Below are 20,802 nucleotides of genomic sequence, written 5' to 3'. Positions count from 1 at the left end.
GAAACCAAATATATTATTTCAGTATAAATTCAACTCAGTTTGATAGCATTCCCTTGGAATCAAATCCCAGGCATTGTCCTACATATCCTGCCTTCTGTTTTCTTCCATCGATTTATGTTATCTTTCAGTTAACTTTTCCATCGACTTGACTATTTAAAGACCAATACTGAGAAAAATTAAACTTCATAGAAAGCAAACGCATAAGTTCAGCCGCGCGGAAACAGATGTATTTGTTTAAGTGCACATGTGCGAAGTCAGGGACGTTTTAGAAAAATAGCCGAGAACCAAACACCTGGCAACGTCGCCAACATAGCGAACATAGGTGTCACTGGCCATACAAAGCTGTGTTGCTGAGATGCAGCTGGCTCTAGTTTACTCGCGTAGCGAACGTCGCGAATATAGCGACCATAGAGCCCTGTGTGGCCGTAGCTTTTCACCGATGGACCGGGATGCGAGTTTTTAAGGTGTACCACGTGCCTCAGACCTCCATATAATTTTAAAGTATCGTTAAACAAAACATTGATGAAATGATTGCATATTTTTATGAATAAAATTGAATCATTTTTATTGAATTATCACTATTTTGTATGGATACAAAGAAGGAGTGAAATGAAATCTACAATTTAATTGATAAATTTACTTCTATTTGCACTCATTAATTCAAATATGTTTATTACTTTAACGAAGAGATTATTTTAACTATAACTTTTATACATGTTTGCTATTTAACTACTTCCAATCTGTGTTATTCTGTTAAGGATAGGACTATGATAGGAAAAGTAGGAAACGAATGGGAGTGTTTCAAGTTTAATGTGCCTCGAAAAATTCAAATCGATGGTTGTTCCAATCGAGTGGAAGAGAGATAGATGCGGCGCAAGCGTACAGTGAGCTTAACTGGACACAGCGTAACGGGACAAGGTGCGTTACGGGACACTTTTTCGTGCGTGCAGCCGGCGTTCATTGATTTATTAGACGTCACGTCAAAAATATATATTTTTTTAACTATCTGCCGAGAAAGGCAGGCCCCGAGGATATTACGAAAGCGATTGTAATGAATTTAACGCGAAAACAGAATTACTTGGTCAATGACGGCAACAGATAAAGTCCCCCGGGGTGTTGACTCTTCCTATCTCGGCCAGTGGTGATGTCAGTCTGGACGACAGAGCGCATTCTCAGAGGAATCATGATGTCCCCGCGCCGAGCAAGAAAACAGTTACTCTTTTTCAAATTCGAGTCATGGGTAACTGAAAAGGAGCACGCAGACAGGTTACATAAATGAGACATGTCCTTCCACGTCCTCGTGACTGATTAACGTATAGGAATTTAGTAATTAATATATAAAATGTTGCCTGCCTCGGACAGCTCCTGGTCAGCACGGGATTGTTCAGCTCTCTATTTGTAAAAAGCTTACAATTAGTTAAATTACTTTATTCGGGCGCTTTAAGCAAGTCTACTTTAAAATCTTACTTTGTTTTTCTTTGTTTGTTGACCAAATTCCTGTTGTGGAGTATTGTGTGGTGTTTATATCCTGACAACAGCAATTTTTTGCTTAATTTGTGTTTTTGTAATTTGTGTTTTTTGTAGTTTTCTTCTACAGACATACATAAACATAGCAATGGCGTATGTCCAAAAGCCTACATTAAGTCATGCACTCCTATTGCACAAATATTTCAAAAATAATAAAATCTTACCCTTGGGTATCAAAGCAAACACCCACAACACTTTACTTAATAATTAGAAATGGGAAAGTAACACCGCATGACCGGATGTAGTACGGAGAAAAAAAGCACACTTGTTTGAACACATGCACGCTAACGTACTGCGGTGGTACAAATGCCCGAAAGGATGGTCAACTATAGGGAAACTATAGGCCTGTTCCACAATGACACGGAAACGGAACCGACGGAAACGGAGACGAAAACGGAGTATTGTTCCGTTCCGTCCGTATTTTTCTCGTTCTACAATACACGGACCCGTAAAAAATCTTGGCCAATAAGAAAGAGCGAGCGTGACGTAACTGAAAACTACGAGTATCAAGTGAACTACCTGTTAAATCTAAATGTATGGTTGTTAACTTGGTAATGTTAATGTAGTAAGTCGATTTGTTTTTTTTTTTTTTTTTGCGTTGTGGCGGTGGTAAAGTAGTCCTTCTCCGTCTTGTCATATATAGCAGGTATATCCTTAACAATGAAAATTAAAAGTTCATCGAAATTCGTCATGATGAAATCCACGTGCACAATTCAAATTTCAAAACAAATCTTGTTTTGTTGTTCACGCATAAAAAAAGTAGTCGAGAAATACGGAAACCAACATTAGTCAAAACTAATATCTTAATTATCATGAACGCGCAACTGTAGCTTGACAACTGCAGTGAATAAATAACGTGCTCCTATTGGTCTAACGGAGTAACGTAAACGGAAGACTTCAGCACTGCTGAGCAAGTCCGTACGGGTCCGTCTCCGTTTGCGTGCTATTGTAGAAGCTCTGTTCCGTGAAATCCGTCTTCGTTTCCGTGTCATTGTGGAACGGGCCTTCTCATGGGACGAAGCCCTAGTTGATGTCAGTATGATAAAATATTATAATAAATACACATATACAGAATGTCCATAAAATGTTGTCCCAGTTGCAATGGTATATAATAACATTATAATTTAGACTATTTACAACAAATCATACAACCACCTAGTTTTTCTTACAAACTGTAGTTACACGGCACACATCCAACCTAAGTCTAATTCCTCCCACACTTTGGTTAACACATTCAGAGTAATGAAAGAAATAGCCTCTTCAATTCGGTGTCTCAACTCTGGCAAATCATTAGGTAGTGACGGAACATAAACACGATATTTTATAAAGCTCAAAAAGAAAACAATCGCACTGTGTCATGTCAGGTGAACGTGGAGACCATTACGACCAATCCGACGGTCAAGATCTGCCGAAAATAAACCTTTAACCCTTTCATTCCCATTGTAACCATATGGCAACACAAATTTTAAACCTCTCTTGTGAATGCAAATATAAATATAAATATAAATGAAATTCTGTTTTCCAATGGTTGCCATATGGCCACATCCTCAAAATGTATATAAATTTTATTAAAATTATTTTTTTATATAATTGTAATTCTAGATATATATTTATCCGTATTTTACCTAAGAATATTTTTTCTATTTACAATAATTTGGGAACTGAAATAACAGATTCACTCTTAGCAAATTGCAAAACACAAAACGCTTTATACTTAGTCGCCATGCGACTGCAAACGAGAAAACAACAAAGCAGTACTCGCACATGCATTATCTAAAACAGTTTGAGTTACATACTCTAAGTTTGATCTTTAACCAAAACTCTACAATGCTTACAGTTGAAACTATTAAAATTTATACTTGCAACATTCTTTTATGGCCATACTGTACTATGTCAACATAATTACTTAATATTTGATTACTTTTAGCTGTGAGTCGGTGGATTGTAAGGTATAGTCATATTTCCACACCAATAAATCCACTTCATTTCTTAGTTTCACAATTAGGTAGGTATACCCACCTACCTTCCTTTTTTTACCACTCAATGTCGATTAGACATTAATCCTCCCATCAATAAATTTATATTAAATTGCCAATACACAAAATATTTAGATCATATTTTATGTTCTTCCAGCCAGGAGTGTTTTTTTTATTTAAGTATTTATTTTTTATTTTAGAGATTAGTGAAGAGCAAATTTTTACCTCTTACTCAAATTGCGAACAATTTTAAGGAAATATATATATGGCACAGTATTCATAATGAAACTATTTCAGAAGTTCTACTAACTCTGTAATTTTAGCACACTGATCATTATTGCAAATACACAAAACTGAAATTCCAAGATTTACCCATTTGATGAGGTGGACTTTTCCAGTGCACATAGCTTATTTCACAATGGTATAAAATATTTTACACTATCCCTTTCTCTACCACAATATTACTCAGACGAGCAATCTGATTAATAACGAACTAAATTGCTATCAATTTACATACACACGCAACACTTTACTGGTAGTCATTTTATTACTTTTCCCCCCAGTAGGAGTACTTTAATAGGAGTCTGTACAAAATAAATACTTGCTTGGAACATATTGACCTTCAGCATGCTTACCAGTCACCCAGCCTATCAAATAATGTTCCACTGGTGATTTGTGTTTCAGAATGGAAGTGTGGAGGTAACACGCAAGGTGTTTGCAGACCTTTGGAGAGAGTATTTCTCCACAGACAATCCCAACGCACCTGGGAACTTCATATTTGGCAAGGTTAACTTTGATTAACCTCACAATCGCACATAACATTTGGATGACACAAAGGTCCAGTAAACTTGAAATATCTCAATACTGTCTGGATCATTGCCTAGCTGCATTTCATCGAGACAAGATGAGAAATTAAAATAAAATTTAAAAAAATTCAACTGAAATTGAGTTTGTGTAAGTAGCACATTGATACAATGAAAAGCTAAATGTACATTTGCTAAAAACTTCCATTACAAATTATATTATATGTCTACCCAAATACCACATAGTTACTACTTGTTTAAATTAAAATGATAAGTCATTAAAATATTGTTACTGTGTAATAAGATTAGGCTGTACATAAATTATTGAGAACTAGTGTCATCCATATATTGCAAAATGCATCATTAATTAACTAACCTAAATCAACAAGGTTTTGGTAAGTTATGCCTTAAGGGAAATAAAGGGTATGTATTATAAAAACCACATTTGGTGGTAACATCCATATTAGAGCAGAAAGATACGGAATACTGAGATGTAATAAAAAAGACAGTGTTTGTTAGTGTTGTGAATCATGTCTATATTTATATTTGTTGCTAATGTATTGCTACTATTTCCACCAGTTGATGGGTCTTAATAGAAGTACGAGATGAAAAATTTCCAGTTTCAGTATGTCTGAATACATTCAACAAGTATTCTTTGTAAATGCGAAGCTAACGTTTCTGTGTAAATGGTGGTGTATTGAATATTATTCATTGACAATACAGAGTTTAAAAACATGTGTTGGTATTATTAAGACCACAACTCCATTTCTTCAAACTAACAGCTTATATGGAGCAAAGTAACACATTGTTAAGACACTGAACTCTCATTTCTGAGAATTGTGAATAGAATTCAGTCACAGCCAGCCTGATCACCGCAGTTTCTCGTTAAACATGTCATTGAACTTTATCTAACACCAGATTGAGCTGTTTACCTGCATGTGCAGCTATTAGGAATGTAGAAATCCAATACAATAACAACAATGAAAAGCAACACACAAAGGATTACACAGGGTTACCAACTGCAATTCATCATTTCTGAAAGCAGCCTTGTGCAAATACGTACTGGAATGGTTTTCATCCCTAGTGTGATCCTCTTTGTGTAATTGTGTGTCTGCATCTTTAATACACTTAAGATATGTGCATTTATTTAGGTTTTCATTATTGTACATTCAATAACTGTAAAATAAACAATTGAGGTGTTGACATTGAAAAAAAGAGGCAAGTGCCATATTTCACAAAACTGATGGTAAACATTGAAAATACTCCATGTCACAAGACCAATAGTCCTGAAAAGAAGGCAAGCTCCTACAAGTTTTTAATCCAAATAAACATTCAGCCCCTGGTGTCACTCACTCACTCACTCACTCACTCACTCACTCACTCACTCACTCACTCATCTATAGAAATTCTAATCCATTTCAGACGAGCTATAACCTGACATTTTTACAGGAGTTAGATATTGTTTCGTAACTGATTAAAATTTCTTAAAAGTTTAAGTTTTTAATTTTTAACCACCGAAAAAATTAAAAACTATCGAAAATCTACTAAGCCATGCCCTCATAGTATTGTTATGGACATAACATGATCGGACCAATGTCTGTTTATTTGTAAGCCAAGGCCATATACTGTAATAACACGTGATCATAGAAAAAATTTTGCTCTTTCCTGTGTATTATATGTTGTTTTCTGCATGAAAATAATGAGAAATGGCATCCTAAACGATTCAAGCTTTATGTTTAGTGTGTATGCCATTTCACACCAGAGATTACAGAGATTAGGAAAAGATACAGATGAAGCTTTAGCCGTCATTCCCCATTTTTTTTTTAATAATTTTCACATACAAATAGGGTGGACATTTGTTTTTTTTTTTATTTGTACCAGCTGTTCTAGCCGGCTTTTATTAAAGACTGTAGTTAAGCTGTTCGGTATGAAATTTGATCAAAATATTACTGGTTTCTATGTATGTATTAAAAGCCCATAACGAATCTTCACTATACAAATGAAATAATAAGAGTTTACATTTAACACCAATTTAACCTCAAATACAGGTACAGCTGATACATTTGTAAACAAACGACTGTGTCTAAAATCGAACCTTATGCTTCATTTGTATATTTCCCTAATCTCCGTTTCATACTTATCTAACAAGAGTTTTTCTATGATGTTTATATTGCTGCTGAGAGTGTGCATAGATGAATTTGTAACTTCGTGAGCTGTATTCAGATTAAGGTTAATTTAACAAGTTATGAATGAAAATGTTGGAAATTTTGCACACTGAAAAATAAAAACAATTTGCATCACGCTGCATGTTTCGCGTGAATGTATAAACGTACGCAATGTTTAGCAGTGCTCGAAAAAATATCACTTGATAATTTACATTTTGGTGGCTAAAAAGAATAATTAGTGCTCACGTATCAAGCCTTACTCAGTAAATTTTTACTGGTAGTAGTCTTCAGTTACAAATTATTCGGGGGAAACATTAATAAATAAATAGTGTTTTCAGTTTATATAAATTACTGTTATTAATATCATAATGCAGCATTATGATATTCCATTATGATATGTATTATCTGAATTTAAAAAAATGGTTGGTTATTTAGGTATATGTTTAAAATAATGCAAAACATTTTGAAAAGTTCATTGGGTGAGGTTAAACTTAAAATGCTGTAAAAAATATTTTAAGTTTTTTTTTTAGGTTAGTTTAGTGGGCTAATCAAAGAAATATGGATGTAAAATATACAATTTTCAGATTTTTTGCCATGGCATGGATTTCACTCTAGAATACCCATTACACTGTTAATTAAATAATTTGTAAAAACAAAAATTACTGATAGCATACAAATTTATAGCACATTAACTTTTATACAGCTACAATTTGTTTTGCTAGCGAATTGCTAACCAGTTGACTTCAACTTCAGAACAGACACTCACTCCATACTCCATAGACTAATAACTCCATAACTATGCACAATTTTTCTCTAAATTCTAATGCATTTGTTAATAACCAATTTATGCATTTAAAAAAATCAAAGTAATATAGAAACACAAAAATCTCGTACTACGATATTATTTACATCGCTACGTGAAGCTCAAACCACCAGGAGTACCTACTTGGCATCACTTGTCTCATGGGTTTTCGACTATATTCTTATTAACCTATTCAATATTTGACTGTAAGCTATCCTTTAATCACGATCTTATATATACATATATTTCTTTTTTGTTCTGTCAACTTCCAGTTTTATCCATGGCATGACCTGTCCCTGGTTAGTGAAGCTTGATGCGACCAGCCAACTAACGGCAAATATTGTATTAGGTTAACATAGGAAAGTCATCAAAAATCCTTGAGACAAGTACTAATGCTAAGTGATCCTAGTGGGATGAGCTGTACCTAGCGTTGTAAACAATTTTGTTAGCAAGAGATTTTTAAGTTTTAATTTCACTCTGTAAATAGGTTACCAACAAATGCATTAGAAGTGTGTATAATTTTGGTTATACTAGTGGACAATTAAAATAATTAGCAGCACTTTTCACAACTATGCATACTCTAAAAATACTATTTATATTTATACTGCTCTAGGAAATGACCAACATTTATTCTAAATATTGTACTCTATTATCAAAAGATGGGGTGCCTGTATCCATCAGTTACATGAGTAGAATATGTAAAGTCAAGTCAATTTTGTTGAATAATAATGTTAAAATTTTCTGAAAATTTCAAATTTTTTCAGAACTTTTTTAATGGTATGAAGAAAACCTAACATTATTATTTTATGTAAAAGAAAATAATTTTTAGTAATTAGGAAAAAAAATGTACAGAAATTAGAATTTTGCTCGTATTCTTAAAGCTTACACCGCTAGGGGTGCTGTAGTAGCTCCTGTTGTGCTTCTCAGAGTTTCTTTATTATTCATACCATATTTGCTGCAGTTGTTCACAAGGATTAAAGCCACAACCAAAAAAAGAAAAGTTCTGAAGGATATACATCACATTCCAGATCTTGGAGAAGAAATCTGCCACAGCGTATGTCAAGTCTCGACCTCACTCAACCTCCTCCTACCCCCCCCCCCCCCCCCTCCCCCACACAAATTCCGTTAGCAGACATTTGCAAAATACAATCTACCGTTTCTTAAGTCAGGCAGGTATTCTTAATAACACTTTCAATTTGGCTGATTGCATCAGGCTCACATTTTCCATTTTTTACACAGCTAGGAGATGCACACAATTTAACTTCTATAGCTGTATTTTGTTAAAATATTTTTTATTAACATGCAACATGAGCAGAAATATAATCCAACATGGAGTGAAACCAAGCCCCAAGAAACCTTCTCCACAAAGGCCTGTGTAATTACAGGACACCATCAAGAGGAACATTGGATGACTTAGCCCACTGCACTATTGGCTCAATGGCTAAGGGGCTTTAAAGGGGATTAGGCCTCGCAATTTCGGATTTGTCAATTTTTTGCTATAATTCTAATTTGATAACTTGCAACCACATATTTACTAACAGGCAGGGGCGCAACAACAGGGGGGGGGGGGGGGGGGGGGGCAAGGGTATTTTGCCCCCCCTCTGAAACCTTGAAGTGGGGGCAAACGGGGGCAATGAAAGTGCTGTGGAATCAATTTTTAGATAATAAAACTGCTTAAATAGCACCATTTTCCACCTTGAAATACAAATTTTCCCGGGGGAGGCCCCCCCACCCCCCGCTTCAATGGGGGGGATCGATGATTCTTTATAAAAAAGTATATTGCCCCCCCCATTTGAAAATTTAGTTGATGCGCCCCTGCTAATAGGCTCTAGTCTGTACGCACCGCGAGTAAATAACTCTATTTCACATGGGCAACTAAGACTGTCATGACAATCACACCAGTTCACAAGTGTTGACTTCAACAAGTAGCCAAAGCTAAGTCCTATGCTATGTCAAGCTAAATAAATTAATACAAGAGCTTTATTGCAAGCGGCAAAAAAAATTTGTGAAATTGAAAGATGCAAGGTCTAATGCCCCTTCAGGTATGAATCTAAATATTCCACAAATACTAGTATAGCAGTATTCACTTACTCTCACACAAAGTAAGCTTTTCAGTTAATATACATACATGAGTAGTACTTACAAGCAAATGTTCTGCAAAAATGTTTTTTATTTTAAACTCTGAATAATTACATAATTTAAAAACACAGTTGTCTTTTATATACAGCAAGTAGAGGCACATATAGTATAACAATTACTACCACAAACTACTGTCACAGAAACATATTTTAAAATTACATTGCACTTTTATGGTTTACGAATGCAGAAAAACAAAAGTACTTTCCTGGTGGTAGCGCAGACATGCAGGTAACAGAAGTTGAACAAAACACACTTCCTCAAAATTAATTAATTTTAAATTCAAGTGTAATGTAAACTTTTACAAAACTATACAAATAACCTAGAAAATTAATATAATTTATTTAAATTAATGTCACAAATTTAGGAGTAGAAATTTTTTCTGGTTGTACATTACTTAGGTGTCCAATTGTAACAGAAGTAATGAACAGTGACTCACAAGGCCAGACATTTAAAGATTATATTTATATACATATAATGCTATCAGGCCAGTACGTTGATATTGAACAATTTTATTTTGTGAGCAGTAAGGCTAGTAGGTACTTGCAGAAAGTAAAAGTAAAAAAAATATATATTTGCACACATCCAGAGTCATGTAACGTATTGCTGGTTGGATCACTTGCCTCCACCAATAATAAAGCAAGCTTTGTGAAATGAGATTTATGTTTCTAGAAACTTGAAGACAGTGAAAATCCCTATTAAAATTGTCCAAACAATAAAATCAAATGTAAAATGGAGTATTTAAAAAAAAAAGCAGCCAATATAAATGTTTTATAACAGAGGGATCTGTATGATGCACAACAAATTTGCTCTTATTTTGCAAATGATTTTGGACTTTAGGTAGGTAGTCTTAATTTTGGTTTTAAATACAGAAAGCATCCTATATTGAACATTAATTTGTATTTCTAGCTATCATTGCCGCCTCATGCCACAAAAATAGTCAGAATTGACAACTAATGTCGGAAGAAAAAAAAAATTTCTTTACAGGTTTACATGCACAAAGTCCTTAAAAAAAACTGTAAAATTTCAACTGCCATATTTAATTTAAACTTTTATTTTACCTTGTTCAAAATATAGTATTATTGAAAAGTTTTTAGCCACAAAAATTAATCGCTCAGCTTAAGTCAACAAAAAAAAAAAAATGTTTTATTTTTTAATTGTACCCACAGCATTAAAAAAACAAATGAAAAATAAACTTATGTGACCAAAAATAAATACCTGGTTTCAGCTGTGAAACTAGCAGTCCAATTTAAAATGAACAAATAGAAGAAAAAACACAAATTCAAACAAAAAAATTACCTACAATAACAAATAGATTAAAATAAGTCTGTCAATAAACCAAAAAATAAACAGGACAAATAACAAATGGGAAAAAAACAATTCAGACAGGCAAATAAATTCATATACCTATAACAGAAAAAATAGATAGGTACCAGAATGAAAATACAACCAGTCGCTAACGAGAAAAAAACAAACTAACATAAGGAAAAAGAAGTTAAAATATGATTCCCAGGTTTTTTTTTACAGTGCACCAATAGAAAGAAGGCAAACTCTGATTGGTGCGCTAAAAAGATAGCCTCCTGATTGGGAAGAGAGGTGTCACTAAGGGCAAAAATGTTACAAGAATAAGATGGTAAAACACACACATAATTTGCTATAGGATTATCGTTATTTTTTTTGGCAACAAAACTTAATTTTCAATTATTAACAATCATACGGATATTTCTTTGAATGATCATTGCATGGGGAAGACTGATTTTAATCATTATTTTGGAACACCCCATTGCTTGTTTGAACTGTATCTCAAGACAGATAAAAAAAAAAACAGACACAGAAAGTTGAATACAGAAACACAGAAAACAAGACAAAATCAGCCAATGTAAAATGTTAAATGTGAAGACCGCACAGAGAATTACATGGAAGAAATTATAACAGTATCACAGCACTGACAAACACAGTGGAATGACGAAAAAAACAGCTACAACAAAAAAATAGTACGTCTTGGAGCCTCTACTGTGTTCAGCTATGCTGTCATCATAGTCAAGTTGTCAGAATAACTGTTTCAGTTGCTATGTTGTCTGTGTTTTGTCCACATAATCTGTTTAAAATCAACGTATGTCTGTTGCTGTGTTCTCCAAAGTTGTTTGTATTTACTGTTTTTTGCTGTAACTGTCTCATTGTTGTCAGTGCACTGTGTTAACCAGTGCTGTGATATTTTTCTGACTTATTCCTTCCATAGAATTCTCTGTGCTGTCATTACATTTAACACTTGACATTGACTGATTTTAGCTTGTTTTGTCTCTCTTTGTCTCTATTTTGGGTTTTCTCCAAGACCTACAGTTCAAACTATCAATGGCTTATATCCAAAATAATATTTCAATTCATACTGATACTCACTTTAACTGTATATAATATTGGCTAATGATATTACAGTTGCATATTACTTTAATTTCCTTTTTACTGCATTCTGTTCACGCTGTTGGCTTAGCCAATTCCCAGTTCTAGTAATGTTGATTTTTTTGTTTAATTTTATATTTTGTTTCTTATGGTAGTGAGAGGGCTGTTTCACCTGTGTCATACATAACCTTTTATGCTTACTCATGTGAAGGCAATGAAAAACATTTATTTTAATTCTTATAGTCATGAATTATCAATCCCATTAAACTTTAAATATAAAAACAAAACCGCAAGATTTCATTCAAAATAAAGACTAAAACCTTTAAAAATAGTGAATTTTTATCCTCTAACAAAATTATGTGGAAAAAACATAAAGTTAATGTAGAAATTAAACAAAAAAAAATGGTGCTTAGCTCTACTTATCATCTGTTAAACCTCTCCAATTTCTAAGCTCTGCCATTATGCAAGAGCTGCTTTAGAAAGCACCATTGAATGACATAGAAATTCTTTACAACTGCATACATACATCTCATCTACATGCCTGTACATTTACAATAGAATCTCTGCACAGCAAAGTTAAGTTACATAAGAACAGATGGTTTTCAATTAAAATTTGTATAAAGAGGCACATAAAACTAAATAAAGACTATTTATAGCAAGTAGATAGTTTCTGTAGACGTAAATCAACATTTTTTTTTTCTCCTAGTCTTCCAAACTTACATCTGTGAGCAATTGTATTTATTATCATATGATTGGAAGAGAAAAAAAAAACAGTTTTATTAATGAACAAAATATAAATTTAAGTAATTTTAGTAGTATATATGTAGGTTACCGCACATCACTTGGGATTATGTAGAGTGATTAATTAATAATCTGACATGGATATACAGTGTAAACTTTATATAACGACACTTAACGGACTGAGCATTTTTCAGCGTTATGGAGAGTTGTCGTTAAATGGAGAGAAATAAAAGATATCATTTTACTATTCTATAATAATATGTATTTACTAATATAGTACTTATTTTACACACAATCATTAATATTCATACAAATAACAACACTTATTGCATATAGTCTGTTATCTTCATCTAAAGTTTTTTCTGCACCAAAATTTTAATTGTATTTTCTAATGTATTTTACCGACATCTTGAGATACTGCCGGATCACCTTGATTATATAAAAAGTATTTTTCTAATAGTTTAGCTGCATCAAGGCTTAATAAAACTTTTTTGTCAATACACAAAGATTTTAGTTTACTCGCCATGTTTACAGTTTGAAAGTCTGTAAGCAACTGCGAAAAAATGATAATGTGTAACAACTTGACAAAAGTCTAGTGACCGAGGTAAACATGTGCAAGTTCATGATACGAAAAACCAAAGACAAAATTTCTTAGAATCTCCGGTACGTCAGTCAAAGTAAACACGTGCTAGATAATACAACAACAAAACTGCAAACCAAAGAACGTACACAGCTGCAGTTCTTATCAACTTCGGCAACTTAGAATGTACTGCTTAATGATTTATAATGCCATATTGTTGTCGTTAAATAGAGTGAGCTTGACGCTATAGAGAGTGTATTATTATTGTATAGCAAACAAGGTAAACTAACCAAAGTCAAGCAATTTCAACGAGTTTATCGTTAAATCGAGTTACGTTATAAAGAGTTTACACTGTATCTTTGCTAATACATTTAGAGGTCTTACTGTAAATGTCTTCAGAACAATCAAATCACTGAAAAAAGCATACACACATGCATCTCAACTTTCACAGTGAATACTAAACAAAAATTCCTTACTTTACTATATATAGTGAGCACACAACAAACACATACAACATAATAGTTATTTCAAGTGTTTGGTGAAGCTAATGCCACTTAAACAAATATTTTTGCATAAATAGCAGGGGAAGAAACAATGCTTTAATGGATTAATGTCAAAACCATTTCCAACAGGGTTATCCACAGAAATATACAAAAATTACAACTTGTGCAGCCACAAATTTATTTTTCATCAAGTATTTAATTTTTTGAATTGCAATTAAAAATTTGGAAAATACAAAATTAATTCCCAATTTGTCTCATAACGGCCAAAGAAAACAAATTCCCTCACCTTTCATGAACTACAGGTATTAAAATTGCACGGTGTAAAAAAAAACCCAAATATATTAACAAGCACTTAGCATGTTGTGCTCATCCATCTTGCAGAAATTTCAAGAACACATTTACACATAACTGGTTAGTTACTAACCTACAGAAAGTGTTAGTTGTATGAAGAAATAGGAACACATTTCCATGAGCTTTAAGAAAAGCTTAAAAGAAAACTGCAAAATGTATGAAGAACATTAACATATATTTATAAAATTGCACTCATAGTTCCCACCGAACTGAAAGTATGTACCTAATAAGGATCTCGGCTAAGTATCTACGTACACCAACAAACACAGATATGTATCACACTTCTTAAAGCATCTGCTGTCTGCTGCCATAAAAATAGACTGAGACTAACATCCCATCGAATAAAAGGGTGGGGAGGGGAAATAAAGGACTCTTATGGCAGTCTCCCCTTCCCAACAATTTCTATTCTGAATAAAATTAGGTTTTGACAGTAAAAACTTGGAAAAACATATCATTTCTGAATACAACTATCCTTACCCTACCTCCTCCGCCCCTTTTTCACCGTACTTTCATGAGCTTCTGGCTCTGCTGTTGATGGGGAAGAATAAAGTACAGTTTGATGTAAACATTCAAAAGATTTGGAAGTGTGGTTCTTCTTGTTAGAAGATGGAAATTTATATTTTCTCTGAAGTTTATAGTTTTAACATGACTATCTTGCAAGAAATGGGACAAGCATTGCACACGTAACAGGAGAATTTCAGAAAAGAACTTCAAAGGCAAGTATTGGCACATGCAAAAGTTTTGTCTAAATCCACCACATTTAGTACCTAATTAAAGCTACTAACTGCAATCATTCCAAACAATTTCACATACCACATAAATGTTTGTACTTTATATACATGCAAAATTTTCAAAATCACCAATAGATGTGATTCCAACCTACGATAAATCCCACTATTGCGTCTTAGAGTCATAAAGAGTTTTGGTCACAGCTAAAAATGCTTAAATAAACTGAAGCAACTAGCAAAGTGAATGCATAAAATTACAAAATGTTAGGTAACAGTTTAAATGTTGAAAGATAATTATAAGGAAATAGTAATTTAATGCTGTGTCAAACAGCATTAAATGTCTTTATAGCTATTGACTTCCGACAGTTTAAAAAAATTCCAACTAAGATTTTTTTTTCTTTTTTAATTGTACCAAGATATAATTTTTAATTGATGAAAACTATATTCCATACTCACTTGCTGAATGAGATCCTAAAATGCAGTAAAAAACACAATCCAACAAAATTACCAAATAGAATAATTCAGCATTTTAAGTCAAAATATTATTGTGACAATGTGTACCTCATAAAGTTAGAACTTTTTTTTAATTTATATACCAAGCAAAGGGGCCCCCAGTACACTGCATGCAGATGCTTGCTATGCCATAGAAGACACGCACTACAACTAAGCACAATCCACAATCAATACCGGCTGCAAAAATTATTTTAGTGCAATTTTCACTTTTCGTGGCCCCTAATTGTAGGGAGGCTTCCACAGTGCTTTGATACAATCTAGTCCATAAACACTTTCGAATGAGGGGGCTTTTCCCCCCCTCTACCTTTTTCCATCCATCCTTTTCACAGTACCCTGAAAAGCTTTTTAATTACGAGCAAATCTTTAGTTCTTGAATAATTAGTATGCACCAAATGCATTATACTATTGCTTGAATAAATATTTTAGCAAAATTATTTCAGCCGAAGTATATCTAAAAAATTAGCATATAATTAAATAAGTCAAAAATGTTTGCGATGAACAGAGAACTTTAGAAAATTATTCGAAATGTGATTTTATTTTATGTATGCTACATAATTTTTATTTAATGGCAGTACTCAGACTTGGAGAGCAGACATAGTGGAAAAGAACTACAGCACATATTCAAAAAGGTTTTTTATAAAACATTGTTGTACAATATTGAGATAAAAAATTCTATATTTCCTATTATTCATTGACAGTACGTTTATGAAACCAAGCTATCAAGTGAAAAAATTAGTTTACTTTGATAACATATAAGAAAATAAAAAATAACATTTGAAGCAAATATATATACTATGGCAAATGTAATGAATGTGTGACTAACATAAAATGTATTTTCACTGCACAATATCAAAATATAATTTTGCCAAAAAATAATTTCTCTAAGTCCATTCAACAACAAAATTCAAGTAGGTAAGTGTCCATAAATGTCTTATTTTTCATCATGGAACTTATTATTTGTGCTTGTGAATAGTATTCTGTGATCTACTAAATTTTTCTGACACCTAGTTTAAAATATTTAGTTATCACATTATAAAACATACATCCATAACATACGTACATAAATTTAAAAAAAAAAATTACACAAGTGCTAGCTGACTAGCTTTAAATGTTAGCAATAATTAACTTTCATAAATCAAACAAATCATGGTGTAACAATTACTATATTTAATATGATCCAAGCGTGTGATCAACTTAGCAAAACTCTAAAAGATTTTCTTGACTTTAATTATTCTACATAATTTTATCAAGAATCAAAACTCAAGCACTTTCTAATTATTAATACAGTGAAATTTACTAAGAAGCACTACTACATCAATACAAATTAAAGCACCACTCCTACTGAGATCATCTTCACCTAAGTCTCTGTAGCCATCAAAAATTGAGAAAAATTAAAAATTATTTTGGAGCCAAATGAAAAAAAAATGTATTACTTACTCAAATTATGAAACACATCTTGACTAAACTTGTATGCATGTACAAATAAAAACTTACATGAATGTTATATCTACTGTGTTTAAAACTAACTATGCATGTCTTTAAATGGGCAAGGCACTTCATTCCTGACCAAAATTATATAAAAATCAAAAATAAACATTTACAATATTCATTTTTTTTATTTATGAAGCCTACGACCTATACTTACACTATGCCAAACGAAAAAAAAAAGTGAATCCACAATAGCAATGCAAATGAAATTTTGTAGTGGTTCCAATTTGAATTAAAGAATAAACTCAGTAGGAGCAAACTGTCACCAATAATCAAAAACACTGCGGTACGAGTGGAAAAAAGAAACCACTGTCTGCCATCATCACGCAAGCACTAACCAGGCTCTACTTTGCACAAAAATTATTTTTCGTTGCACAACTTCACCCAGTATACAAGAGGTGTGATTAAAAACAAACAAAACTAGGGGAATGCTGTACTTGTAGAAGTTCTGGATCGAAACTGAAATCATGGGCACGTCTTTTTTTTTCATCTTGGAATCCTTAAAGCTAGGAACTAACAGAGTAAAAGAACAACTCGCTCCTTCAACAAGATGCTATTCCTCTTCTGTTGGTTCCTCTGTTGTTTCCAGGATGCTCTTAAAAGAAAACGGTTGGAATGGATAGCCAAGGCCAACGTAGAATTTGCTCATGAACTCCACCCTAAACAGAAAATAGACTATCTTTGGTTACAGGTTCTTAATGAACAGTATCACCACTTCAGTGAAATATAAACATAACACAAAATTTAGCCTCAACATTATTATTATTTTTATTTTTATCATTATTATAAAATATTCCTAAGATTAAAGTTAAGTCCAGACAAGAAAAAAAAAATGGCCATTATAAACATTGTTTGATATTTGGATTCGAATAAAGCTGCCATAACAATATTTCCTACTATTTTAACCTTTCTAGGAGAAAGCAAGGCAACAAATGCACTCCATGAATTAATTTTTTGGTTCAGAATTTTTTATAATCTCTGGAGCTGAACTATATTCAAGAACTATTTTGTGTCTGCATATTATATAAAGGTGAATGCCAATAACAAAACTATCATTTGGATCAAAGTTCCTTAAAAATTACTTGTAAAAAAAAACTGTCATAAATCACGAGCAGTTTACCAATGGCATGCAGCATCTGGAGCTCAACTAAATATTTGGCAACTCAGAAGCTCAGGCAAATAGCTGCTGTGAGCCGCGCTACATAGCCACGATGAGGTGACGAGATGCAGAACTAAAACTCATGAAAAAATCCAGCTGGGTAGGAGGAAAATAAAGTATGTAATGGGTGTTCTGTTAGTGGAAGCTATGGATCAAGTACCGTACCACATTGGAAGTTACAACTCAGCCATACATGGAGCAAGATGGCACGGTGGTAGAACACTGGACTCTCACTGATTGGTGGCCACATGATTATACGGTGAATTGCAATAAAACCAAAATAACACCAAAAAGCATATCAAAACACCACATAAAACCGAAATGCATTTCAATACACCGTTAAGTACTACAATGCAATTAATATCATGGAATTAAGTAGCATTTAAGCAAAACTTAATATACATCATTAAAAAAAAAAATCTTTTTATGTTTGAAATCCAAGGAATGTCAAAAAGAATTATTTTAATTGTTTAATTTATTTTATTTGTTTTATTTGGTACATCATATTGAATCACTTCCAAACCACAAATCTCAATATTTTTTTTTGTTCTGATGTATTTGTTTTAGATCAATTTATTAAATTATTTTATCGTAAAGATGATGCATATAAATTGTACCATTATTTTGGTGGAGTGAGTATTACACAACAGCTTTTATAAATATATATATATATAAACAATAACATTCAAATTCTTTGTTTCAGAAACAAAATTTGACTAAAAATAAAACCTTATTAACTTGACTCTACACACTGGACATCAAATCCCAGTCCCGCCAACCTGATTTTTGTTTTCTGTTGTTTTCCGAAAACACTCCTAGCAAATGCTGAAACGGTTTCTTTATCTAGGCCATGACTAATTCCTAACCTAAATTCTCTGATCTGTCTTGTGTGTTTTAATTCCTAGCAAAATTTCTCTTATCAGTCTTGTACGTTTCTATCCTTGTTAACTTGACCAAATATTTTAAGGTTTTATTTTTACATCACTGTAGTTTTTAAACTGGAATTATTGTTTTCATTATTAGTAAAAGTGTTTCTTTATAAAAAAAACTTTACATTTAAAAACAAACATAGCATCAAAATAATTCTCAATCCTGATCAAACAAAGTAGGTACTGTAATTCTGACAGTGAAAAGTTAATTTTTTGCAACACATTAATCTCTAAAAAATCCTCTTTTGGCACAGCCTACAGGCGTAGGTAGATTTGAAGTACCTATTTCTTCTGGAAATGTTTTGGAAATTTCTATTAACTCCTAGATCATTTTAAGTACTTTATATACATAACATTCTATAATGTTGTCAATATTTAAAAAAAAAAATACCTTAAAGATTTTCTTATATTCTATGAAGTGGAAATATTTTGAATGTTTTTAACTAAATGCATTCAGCATTGAATTTCTTAACAAATTTCATATAATGCTTACTTAGGCAACTATGTAATTATTTTTAATCTTCAAACACTATTTTTCATCCATTGCACTACATTTTTTGGGCAAAGTTTTAAGGTAATATTAAGATGGTTATTAATAAATTCTAACAAATTTGATAGGTACCCTACTACAAAAAATTTAATTATTTTAAAATTTCAAACAATTTTTTATGGTAATAGTTAATTACATCAAAATTTGTTTCAGCCAAAGGTTTTACATAAAGTTTAGGAGTTTTACAATAAATTATAATGGATTTGATCTATTAAAAAATTAATGACATTTTGTCTTTCTACCCTCGTTATTTCCACCTCTTGCAGTAATGTTATTTGATATAAATTTTACTTTAGACAAAAGTTTTCAACAATATTTAAAAATTTTAACAAAATTAAACATTAATTTGATAGAGTTCATGGTAGGCAAGTTTATTTATTTTCTTATTTCAATCCCATGTTTTTTCCACATCTTCCAGGAATGGGTTGTATTATAAAAAAAAGTTTAAGACAAAATTTTTAAGGTAAAAATTGTAATATTTACAAAAAATTGTGTACCTACTAAGGGATTTATTATTATTTTTTCATTCTACCCCTCATTAACATCTTGCAGCAATGGTTTGTTTAATCAAAAATTGTTTCATACAAAAAAATTTGATAAAAACTATTATATAAATACATAATTTGTAAAAATTTAATGTTGTGCCTATGAAGAGAGTTATGATTTTTTTCCCTCCAACCTTTGTTTATTCCACCCCTTAAAGTTATGGTTGGTCATATCAAAAACATTTTCAGGCAAAATATTTTGGTATTACTCCTACGAGTTATAATACATTCACACAGATGTGATATTTTCCATATTATGGGAGTTACAGCGATTTTTCTGGTTTTCAAAAAAACCTCCCTCATTTCTACCCCTTTGGTCAGATATTGTCCATTAATGAACTCGATCTAGATTCTCCACTACTAGATTTTACGTATCTGTTTGTAAGTGATTAGTGAAAAGTTACGACTTTTGAGTTGAGTTCATAAAACGAAAAACTATAAAAAAATTGCAGAAAATTGCACCATGATTTTAACTACAATAGGAAGTAGTTCTTTGAAATCTACCTAATAACAAATTTAGGGCAAAATTACTAGGATCAAAAAAATAAATCCGCAAGAATTTTGAAGTTTGCATAATGTATCATCAGTATTGTAAAAATTACCGTATTTACCCATGTACCACCCGCACATTTTTTCCGAAAAACAACATTCAAAAATCGGGGTGCGGGTCATACACGGAATTTGAGGTTTTGGACAAAAATTAAGACTGAAAAAAATGGATTTATCGTACATTACAGAATGCTGGAAGCATTTATTACAATGCAAATATAAGTATCCAACCCGTTACTATCATATATATTGTAGCGCGGGTGAATAGCAAACAAGCAATATTGTTAACTACGTCGTGCGCCGCGTGTACAGCTTGCGTCGCCCGCTGGGATGTGCCAAGGCGGCACCGAACCGAGAAGA

At 32.4% G+C, this 20,802-nt stretch overlaps 2 protein-coding genes across 4 annotated transcripts in view; one reads left to right on the top strand and one right to left on the bottom strand.

Moving 5' to 3' along the window:
• LOC134535519 (calexcitin-1) overlaps positions 1-5,041 on the top strand; it is a 251,399-nt gene extending 246,358 nt beyond the window's left edge. The window contains exon 7 of the mRNA XM_063374662.1: positions 4,188-5,041. Within this exon, the coding sequence (XP_063230732.1) occupies positions 4,188-4,304 (117 nt within the window). The 3' untranslated portion in view covers positions 4,305-5,041. The remainder of the gene's footprint in view (positions 1-4,187) is intronic.
• A 4,384-nt stretch (positions 5,042-9,425) lies between these two features.
• Positions 9,426-20,802, bottom strand: part of LOC134535518 (V-type proton ATPase 116 kDa subunit a 1-like) — a 279,710-nt gene continuing 268,333 nt past the window's right edge. For all 3 annotated transcript variants that reach the window (XM_063374659.1, XM_063374661.1, XM_063374660.1), the window contains exon 16: positions 9,426-17,369. In XM_063374659.1, coding sequence (XP_063230729.1) covers positions 17,264-17,369 — 106 coding nt within the window. In that variant the 3' untranslated portion in view covers positions 9,426-17,263. The remainder of the gene's footprint in view (positions 17,370-20,802) is intronic.

This window comes from Bacillus rossius, chromosome 8 (assembly GCF_032445375.1).
Source record: "Bacillus rossius redtenbacheri isolate Brsri chromosome 8, Brsri_v3, whole genome shotgun sequence".
Lineage (NCBI taxonomy): Eukaryota > Metazoa > Arthropoda > Insecta > Phasmatodea > Bacillidae > Bacillus > Bacillus rossius.
The sequence above is the reverse complement of the archived record's forward strand: the minus strand, read 5'-3'. Positions and strand labels throughout refer to the sequence as shown.